Below are 10,485 nucleotides of genomic sequence, written 5' to 3'. Positions count from 1 at the left end.
CTCTGAAGGGGGGGGGGAATTGGACATGTGAGAGGGGGGAGGAACGGAGGTGTGAAGGGGGGAAGGGACGGAACTGTGAACGGGGGGGAGGGGGGAACCCAGCTATTAACACGGGGGCCACATTCATGTGCAGGGGGGCCCCGATTGCTGTTAACGGGGGAGAAAGGGGAAGGGGGGAGAGAGAGGGGGAGCGAAGAAAAAAAGAGAGGGAGGGGGAGCGGAGAGAGGGGGGGAGCGGGAGAATTTGAGCTGTGGGCAGCAGTATTACAAAACTCCCTTCTTTCCGAAGGTGCCCTGAAAGTGTCCTACATCCAGCTGAGAGCTGCCTAAATTCCTATGGTGATTTACGCTCATGGGGAATGCAAGAGATAATTGTGTTTTCACTCACTGTTTCATTGTCTGCTTGCAGGTGCTTACAATATAAAAAAAATGATTAGGTTTTTTAATTTTGTTGCAGATTGTTAGCTAGAGGTTTATGCCAGTATACGATTTTTTGATGTACAGTTGAAAACAAAGACAAAAAATGCCACAGCGGTTAGTCAGGTACATTCTCACTGATCCCTCTTATTAACACGGCCCTAATTGCAAGCTGTTGCACACAAAGTAAACATTGGAGCAAGTACTGTACCTTGATACATTGATGAAAGATGAAAATACCTCTCTATGCATCAATATTTCTTAGATAGATCTCAAAAGTATAAAATATAAAGGAATATTAGTGTTTGTTATTGCCATGTTAAAGTTTTAAATAACCATTACAACATGTATTGAAACAGTTGGACAGAAATGTAATTAACAAGGTTGTCAATTCCCTTTATTTTCTTAAAATTGTATGTACACGAATGAATTATATGTATAATGTACATTCATAGAAAGATTTATATACTGGATAATGCATGTAACTATTTCACTAGGTTCTTACATAACAGACTGACATTATTTGAGTTTTTCTTCACGCAGATATTCATTTTATTTATTTTTTTATTTGGTAAAGCTATGCTGTACATGTGAATGTCTACTGCCCTTCATTCTTGGGAGGATAGTGTTAATGATTCGGAAAAAAGGACATTAATGAGCAAGAACAATGTCAAAACCCAGTAATGTTCAAGCGAGCCCAATCACGTAAAACATGAACGAACGGAAACAAAATGCTCTTTAGGCGTTTGTTTTACTCCACAGCCCCACCAATTCATGGAATATAAAACTTACAACAGGGAGATTATTATTTTTCTCAGTTTTGATTCACAGTCTTGTAAACAAATACAAAGGAAGAAAATGTGGTCAGGTACAAAAGGAAAGACAAAAAAAAAAAAATACTTGTGTGCCCATACGGCTGATCCACGGAGTGCTTTCATGTTTATGTTACATAGTGATTTGTCAGAATGACGCCCCAGGATTGTTTTGTTTTTTTATCCCTAAATAAAAATATATTTATTACAAAAAGGAATAACACTTCGTCATAAAACAAGGAAGGCAGAAAATAAAGTTCCTTTCAATCAACCTCAAGGGGGGGAGGGGAGGTTTGTGGCGCTCTCCCTCGTGCAACAATTAGCGATTCCGCATATCTTTGATCTTCATTGGAAATTCTACATCTTCTAGCCAAGATCTCCCACTTCATGATCCACCGGTGGTGGCACGTTGGGCATAACTGTTGATGTAGATCCTGCAGTAAGGTAACCAGCAACTCCCGGTCCTAGGGCAGGGAAGAACATACACATTGCTTCAGTTCATTTTTGATATTAACATCAACTTTTGACCAATACTGGATTGTAATCATTGACATAGGAAATGTTTTCACAAACAGATCGATTCTTGCGTTTCTTGGGGTGTGTGATACACCAACAGGTATTTAGCCCTTCAGAAAGTAAATGGTTATCTTTATGCTCGATATACAGACCCATTCTTGAACGAAGCCCAGGGACATCCAGTACATTACCTGCAAATTCTTTGGAAGAGAGCACCAGTTACATAAACACAGTTAATCTCATGCTTTTTAGTGAAATGGCCCTCACTCCAAGCACAAGTGTCACTTAGTAAGCAAGAGCAATAAACCTTATACCGCTCTGTCAATTTTACAGTTTGCAATATGTGCTACAGATCAAATTCAGGAAGATACACCACACTTGAATCAGAAATATTGGCATGGACGGAGGTAAATGGAATCAATTATGTCTTTAATGGGGCAACACTAAGGAAAGAAGCAAATCCAATGATGAAGTAAAATAAGCAGATCTTTGAAGCGCTACACACACACACAAAAAAAAAATATCAGACATATATAGAACTTCTACATCGAAGTAAAACGTATGACTTCTCTAGAACACAAAACCCCCTTTAGAAGCATAAGGAGCAGGAATGCAGCAGCGGCAACATGCAATTTAGCGAAATGTTATCTACCTGCGTTAAAGAGCTACACAGCAGTTAGCAAGCTGCTTGGAAAAGAGCATCTAAAGCCCACTTCTGAGGTGAAGGGGGCTGCTACCAGTAAGGAGGGAAGGAGAGACACCTGAAGAAAGAAAAGAAATATAAGCAGCAAGGGAAGAGGTTAGGAAGGTAAAGATAGCAAAGCATTAGTGTTAAAGACAAATCAAGTTATGTTTATTTAAAGCATAATTCAATGTTTGGGATCCCAGAACGCTCAAAGGCATGAATATATATATATTAGTGCATATCATTGCACACATACAACACCCTTTTTTTTCGTTTTCCGAGTGCCCTGTCTGCCCAAAATATTATGCCATTTCTACCAATAGAGTTATTGCAGAATAGCAAGTGATTACGGTAGGTCAGAGGGTAGTACAGATTGGTTTTGAAACAACGTTATTCTAATGAAAATGAGCTTTGCCAACTGGAAGTGTATAAAGATCCCAAGTGAAAAACTTTCTTTGTATGCTTTTTTGTTTTGATGCCATGATTTTACTTCTTCAAAGCCTAGGAAAACCCAGGTTATTAGAGCAGGTCGTAAGAAAACGGGTTCAACGTTTCACTGCGAGAAAAAAAGTACTTTATGTATATGTTTGCCAGTAATCTTTAATGGATGAACATGGCAATTTTTCAAACATGTAAATTGTTCAAATCTAAAAACAATTGTGCGTGAAGAAGAGACTTCTGTGACCTACTACAAAATGTATGTTGATTATGTATTTTTCCATGTTTTTATGCAAGAATCACATTACCACAGGTGGGGCGGTCTAGAAAAATTGTCAACTGTTAAAACATGTTTTGTTTGATACAATGTGTTTTAATGCTTCTGTTAAAAAGTTTGCAGCAAAAGCACATTCATTATTTAATATTTTCTGTAAAAAATGGAAAACAACAATCCTTAATAAAAAAAACATGGAGAAACTGAAGTCTGGATGGTGTTTTTAAAAATGTGCATCATAGACATCAAAATACACCATTTTATAAAAAAAAAAAAAAATTAATGACTGAACCATGCACTTCAGTACTGCTTGCAAAGCACAGCATTGTGTTGACACACAAGAGAAAAACAATATATGTAAATAAGTACATATAAATAAGTAAATAAATAGGCTAAACTGCATAACCTGGAACACAGTGTTTAAACTGCATATACAAGACACAAACATTGACATATATTTTAACATTTTATCTCATAAAAATCATGCATCCAGTAGGTGTTCTTTAGAACACTAGAACCTTGCCAATCCTACCTCTCCACAGTTATATGCCAATAGTTCTGGTTCATTTAATGGTCTCCACCAGCTCAGACACTGAACATTGTGACAACTTGGCACACGCACACACACGCGCGCACGAATGGTTTTCCTAAATTCCTATACAGTACTGTAAGTCGACAGCAATCCTACATTCCTAAAGTTTCTAACGTAATCCAAAAATGTGGGGGTTTCTATATAATTCTAATACATGTACAATAGGTCATCAGAATCAATGCACCGATTTAGTAGTTAGCAATACTTTCAAGCTTCTCCAATAAGGAAAGTGTTGACTCTTTCTTGAGGAATGTTTAATGTTGGACTTTTTAAAAACTGTACAGTATATTATAAACACTGAATATTTAAATGTCTTGGTGGCGTTACATTTTAAATCGTTAAGACACAGAATTTTGTCTTCTAAAGTATGTGGTTAAATCATGATTTAGATCAACTGTTAGTTTACACTTAATACACTTAAATCTAAGGCTGTCTCACATTTTAATCTGGTCTATAACTGTTTCATACGCCCATAACATATATTTTCTTTAACTGTGCATGCAATGTCTTGTATATAATGTATACCCTGTTCATTTATGTAACTGTATTTGTAACCATGTATTATTTGTCTTAACTCTGTGCCCAGGACATACTTGAAAACGAGAGGTAACTCTCAATGTATTACTTCCTGGTAAAATATTTTATAAATAAATAAATAAATTGTGTCAAAATGTTTCTTGAGGACAGCTCTTGTTGCGTGACCTTGTCTATAATGGTAAAAGTAAGGAAAACAACACACATTCTTCTATCTAGCTCCCCAACTATGTTACACTCAATGCTGCTTAAAAGCCTGCAATACAAATATTAACAAGTTCTTAATTCAACATGCTGCATAAAGTCTGCCATACAATATCATTAACTCTTTCATTTTTCCTAACTCAAGAGGAGATCTTTAGTTTGGCCAAAACAGAACACGCCTTCCACCGCACTTGGACAATGCCCAAAGGGTAGGTCTGATAAATATTTATCTCGTCTCAAGCCGAACTTCCCCTGCTTTTTTCTTTCATATTTATGGGAAATTATTGATTTTCAGTTTAATAACCCCCATGAAGCAGATAGTTAATACTGTTAAAATACTTTTTCCAAGAACACAATTCATACAGTACTATGATTCCCCCAGCATAAGTAATGGTCTAATATGCGTTTTATCTTGCAGGTACATTACAGAACAAACTTCATATGCCTGGACTTATTTTATCATCAGAGCTCATTTATACTGGTCAATTAACCCTTGGAGTGATGGAGGGGCCGCAGCACCACAATGCCACGGCGCCTCCGGTACTGGTTATCAAGTGACAGCGGCTCCGAAGTCATGGGATCGCTCAGTCACCAATGGCGAAAAGGAACAGGAGTCGTCGTCCGACTTCCGTTCCACTTCCTCATAAAATCTATCGCCTCTAGAAAAACAAGCAGGAAGATAATGACGTAGTTACTGCGTCCTGAGCCACTGGAGTGCCAGAGCTCATGATGCAATAGCTACTTCTATGGGGCACCCAAAGCGTTAATTATAATATCTATTGTAACTTATTTGAAGCTGAATTGGTTCATGTGCAATGCAATAACATAATTGTTGTGCTATTACATGTGGTTTTATGAAGCAACATCTATCTTTAAGAGCAATTTTTTTTTTTACATTTATGGAAAAAATAAAATATAAATAAATGGAAGCGAGACCCAACCACCATGGACATAACTGGATATATTTTATTTATTACTTACCATCATGAGCACCCATGCTAAGGACAGAATAATGAAGAATAAGCTCACATTTTATGGCAACCCAATAGTGTCAAGTAGGAAAATTGAATAGGCCATCATTGTGCTCAATGTAAAACCAGAAAAACAACCACTAGACTACACTGAGGACTCGCCACCATAACTCTGTCCTGTTTCATAATGCACCAAGTTTAGCAGGAGAAAATGGAAATAAGACGGGTGCTTACCAGTGAGGTATCCTGCTGTTTGTGTTTCAGAAATGAACAGGTCATGTTTCTGATCTTTAAAGGCACTCCAGACAGAAGATCGGGACAGGATTTCATTTATCTGGAAAAGAATGACAATTTATTCAATTTTCTATGCATCTAGGTGCTTCACCCTGGTGTTAAGAAAAATATTTCACAAATTACATTACAAACAAATATATTTCTGAGTCAAACAATGTTATCTTTTATGGTAGTTGGTGTGAAAGATTAAAAAAAAAAATCAGTCACATTCGGGTTTGATAATAAAGTTTTTTTTAGTGGTTCTTGCAAAAAATATTAAATGGAGCCATATAGTAAGTTTAAATTGATAGACAACTCATTGTTAAATATATGAGGCAACAAAGCTATTAGTTCCACATACATAAATTATAAATATTTTAATGAAAAAAACAGTGTACCATTTTTAAACAAAACACATTTTTACAATATATGTGATTAAAATTAAAGCAATAAATAGTACAGGCTTGATTGCAAGAGAATGAAATAATCCATTTAGTAGGTATGGGAACTCAATGCACTGGGTTTAAGTAGCAATAGAACAGTGCTAGCAGACAGCTAGAGTGTAGCTTTTTGCTATATTTTTTTCTTCTTTCAAACTTAATTTTTATTGACATTTTCAATGGAACATTAATGGGGAAGCGGTTGGGGGCAGAGTCGTTGCTAAGCCCGACGCCCGCTCTCCCCGCCTGTTGGCAGAGGCAGGCGGGAGAAGATGGTACGCGACGGGGAGATGATGGTATGCGGCGGCGGCCCACCAGCATTGATCAGAAGAGCTGCCGGCTCCTGCTTGCCTCAGTACAACTCCTACCTCCTCTGCTGGCTGCTCTCCTGATCAACGCTGGCGGCCTGCCGCCTCGTACCATCATCTCCCTGCCAAAGGTAGGCATGGGAGAGATAGCGCTGAGGGGGAAGAGAGTGCTGGAGTGGGGGGGAGAGAGCTGAAGGGGGGAGGCAGAGAGAGCTGAGGGGGAGAGTGAGATAGAGCTGAGGGGGAGAGGGAGAGAGAGCTGAGGGGGAGAGAGCAGAGAGGGAGAGAGAGCTGAGGGGGAGAGAGAGCTGAGGGGGAGAGAGAGCTGAGGGGGAGAGAGAGCTGAGGGGGAGAGAGAGCTGAGGGGGAGAGGGAGAGAGAGCTTAGGGGGAGAGAGCTGGGGGAGACGGAGAGTGAGAGCTGGTGTGGGAGAGAGCTGGTGATGGTGAGGAGGAGGGGGAGAAATGGGGGAGAGAGAGCTGGTGATGGTAAGGAGGGGGCGGGGGGAGGAATGAGGGAGAGAGAGCTGCTGATGGTGAGGAGGAGAAGTGATGAGGGAGAGAGAGCAGGTGAGGAGGAGGGGGGAGATATGATGAAGGGGAGAGAGAGAGCTGGTGAGGAGGAGGGGGAAAGGGGGAGAAATGATGAGGGGGAGAGAGAGCTGGTGATGGCGAGGAGGAAGGGGAGAAATGATGAGGAGGAATTACAAAATTGCAGTTATTAATGGCGCCCTGAAATTTTTTCCCCCGGGGGCCCGTGCATTTCTAGCTACACCAACGGTAGGGGGAACAAAAGAAAAAGGGGGAAGAGGAGGAAGATCGGGAGCCAGGTGAGTACATATACAATCGAATGTGCTGGGACAATTTATAGTCAGAACAGTATTAGAGACAATATAGTAACTCCATTCATTTTTTTTATTACAGCATGCCTGTGTCCATGTTCAGTATGGGACCATCTGCGTAATGTAACCAGGGTTGCCAGACCCTCTGGCATTTCAAGCATGAGCCATTGAGAAAACCGGTCATCTTTTCAATTTCACAAATAAACCGGATTCTCTGTTTGATATTGAAGATGGACGGTAGTCTGTTTTTTCCATACTGTACAAAGGCCATCTCATATCTAGTGGCTGTGTATATATGTAGGAGTAATTTGCTCTCCACTCTAGACAGGGTTTGTATAGGTCTATTTAGCAGACAGGCCCAAGGATCCAATCGGATCGTCATGCCCAAGATCTGCCGGGACCAGATCGACACTTTTTTCCTGAGTTCCTGCACTTTTGGGCAGGAACACCCCTTGCAGGTGACAGAAAGAAACTTGGGACGTTTTTATCAAAATATTTAGGGGTCACACTGTTTAAAATGCGTTTCCTTAATTAGGAGGATGTCTCCTCTTCGTCTCTTATAATCTGAATAGGCTATTTCCCTTTTGATGGGAATATTCCCATCGATATCTTAACCCTGCGTAGTATTATTGTGATTGTTACAAGGCTCTTTCTTCTAGCGAGTGCAGTTGGTGAGAGATCTTGAAATACCTGAAGAGGGTGACCTTCCATGAGTAAATCCTGGCGGACCCTGACCGCACCTAATACTGATTCTTTCATCTTGCAATGGTGGAATCGCATAATTATGTCTCTAGGTTTGTCTCCTGTTCGTGGCTTGGATCTTAAAGCTCTATGACATCTGTCAAGTGTCAGCGCTTCTTCCGTCTTGTCTGGAAATATGGAGGCGAGACTTCTTGAGATGCAATCTTCTGGGTCTGTAATTATCTCTTAACCTCCTCGTAGCCGGAGCTTATTGCGCCTGTCTCTATTCTCTGCGTCTTCTTGCCTTTCTCATATTTCTGCCATCTGCATTTGTAGTTCTTACAAGTTTTTGTCTGTTTTATTTTGTGCTATTCGGGTTTCATCTAATTATTTTTCTAGGATATCTGTTCTTTGCTCCAGATCAGCTACGCCTTTTTTAACTTTGCGGGGGGGCTAACTGCAGTTCTGATTGTAATAGTTTGTAGGTTGCAATATAGATCTGCTATATCTTGTTTAGTGCTGACCTATTTTGAATCTGGTCTCTCTCCTTCACCCTCGACCCTGATCCTTCATGTGGTGTCGGGCCGTCAGTCTGTGGCGGATGTGTTCCTTCTTAACAGCGGAATAAATCTCCCAGGCCGCTTTGAGATTGTTTCTTGTTTTTGGGAGGCATCTTTGTCGCACTGTGTGCTTGCTCTATGTGCTACTTATTTATTTTTGCGGAGGTAATTTTATATTTACACTTTGAATTGCTTATTTTTTGCCCATATTGCCTCAGAGCTCAGGCCCATAGCCCCCATTTTCCTCTGGCCATTTATTTTGTATTAGATAAATTCAAATGTCTATGGCCTGGTGCCACCAGAAAACTCCCCCCTGGGTGTGCCGGGGAGATCTCCCTTCGCCAGCGTTAGGCGTCTCCTCTTTGTTCTCAGTCACATGTACCCCAGTGTGTGGTCTCAAAGCCCCTGTAGCAATGAGTACAGAAACTGAAATCCAGGGGGTGGTGGGTATTTTCATTAGTGGTTACCTTGGGGTTCTCCTCTCCACAGATCAAGCCCTCAGCCCCTCTCTGAACTGCTCTGCCAGGTCTGGGAGAGGCTCCTGTCCTGTTCACGACAGATTGGCGACCGTGCGCTATTCTCGCCCCCTCACTGCAGCCCCCACCGGTCAGGGACGCGACCACAGGGCCCTCCCACGGACATGTCCGCTGGAACCGGACACCGGGGGAGTGAGAAGTATATCTGCACGGACTTGTGGCTCCACGGGAGGACACGGGAATAAGATGGCTGCTATGGATCACTTGCAGCTGCTGCTGCTATAGCGACTTCTCCTTACAGACCGACGGCGGCAAAGCCAGAACAAATCGGGTCTCGAATCCCTTGCTCTGTCTCCACTTACAGGCAATGTCGTCTGCCGGGGGGAATTTTGCAGTGCCTTCAGGACCGAGCCGTAGGCTCGACTCCCCAGGGGAAGCCGATCTTGCTGCCTCGGTGACTCCGCTGCCGTGCTTCCAGGCAAAATGGCTTTTTGGTATATGCCTTCGGCCCTTTCCTCTACGTCCCCTGGATCCCCCTGGCACTCATTAGACTGGACAGCGTACCCTACCTCTTCCGCAAGTCTATTGTGTGTCTGTGCACTCCTCTGAAGCGCTTCAGCTTTTAGATTTTTTCATGCTTGGCGGCCATTTTTAATTTGTCAGTGCTTGTGGGGTCCTGTTTTTTTGTCTGTGAGCTTCAGTCTGTATTAGTTTCAGTCACTCTGGGTCCCACTGCGCACAGAGGGGGCTTCCCCCAAGCAAAATTTTTGTTTGTAGGGGTATATGTTTATTTTTTATTCTCACTTTTCTTGTTTCTTTGGGTCAGAGTTTTCCTGCCACATGACGTCCTCGTTTGGTGTCTTGGCCACGCCCCCATTTCTATTTTTTAACTCTTTCTTGGATTAGCTTAAACATTACATATTTATTGCTGCAGCACCCAGGCGGTCATATACTTTTGATGACCCAATTATACAGACTTGATAACTGAGAGAGATTAAAATAATGTGTCTGAAAATTGGTGACTGGTGGCATAAATGCAACAATTGGGGGGCAAATTGAAAGCATATAGTTTAAGACATTATGCATTTTAAAATAAACTAGTAACAAAGACCATTATGATGTACCCAAAGTAGATACTATTTCTTCCTAGATCACTTACCCTAATTGGTTTCTTCATATCGGAGACCAGGCCGAAGTTTTACTTGTGAAGAACATACGAGTAGTTAATTTGTTACAAAGTACAAATCTTCTTGGTACTCACCTGTTCTCCAAACTGCAGGCTGCGAGTCATGGACTTAAGAGCTTTAACAATTTGAGCCTTTGTGGCTGCCGGGCTATCCAGGTTTTCAAGGCCGTGGCCTTCTAGCAGCCTTAGCAAATATGGAACCAGATCAGCTTTCAAAGCCTGCAACACAAGACATTTGTCATCCATACAAACCAATCCCGTTTTGCACAGAAAACGT

General features: G+C 41.4%; 1 protein-coding gene across 4 annotated transcripts in view; it reads right to left on the bottom strand.

The window, feature by feature from the left end:
- Positions 1-787: 787 nt before the first annotated feature.
- The window catches only part of DNAJC13 (DnaJ heat shock protein family (Hsp40) member C13), a 134,641-nt gene continuing 124,943 nt past the window's right edge, over positions 788-10,485 (bottom strand). For 3 of the 4 annotated variants that reach the window (XM_075587104.1, XM_075587106.1, XM_075587105.1), the window contains 3 exons: positions 10,284-10,427; positions 5,678-5,777; positions 788-1,693 (listed from right to left, as the gene is read on the bottom strand). In XM_075587104.1, the coding sequence (XP_075443219.1) occupies positions 1,596-1,693; positions 5,678-5,777; positions 10,284-10,427 (342 nt within the window). In that variant the 3' untranslated portion in view covers positions 788-1,595. Of the gene's footprint in view, positions 1,694-2,397; positions 2,507-5,677; positions 5,778-10,283; positions 10,428-10,485 lie in introns of all 4 variants that reach the window. The other variant, XR_012799256.1, reaches the window with a different exon arrangement.

This window comes from Ascaphus truei, chromosome 2, assembly GCF_040206685.1.
Source record: "Ascaphus truei isolate aAscTru1 chromosome 2, aAscTru1.hap1, whole genome shotgun sequence".
Lineage (NCBI taxonomy): Eukaryota > Metazoa > Chordata > Amphibia > Anura > Ascaphidae > Ascaphus > Ascaphus truei.
This window is presented reverse-complemented; position numbering and strand designations above follow the sequence as displayed.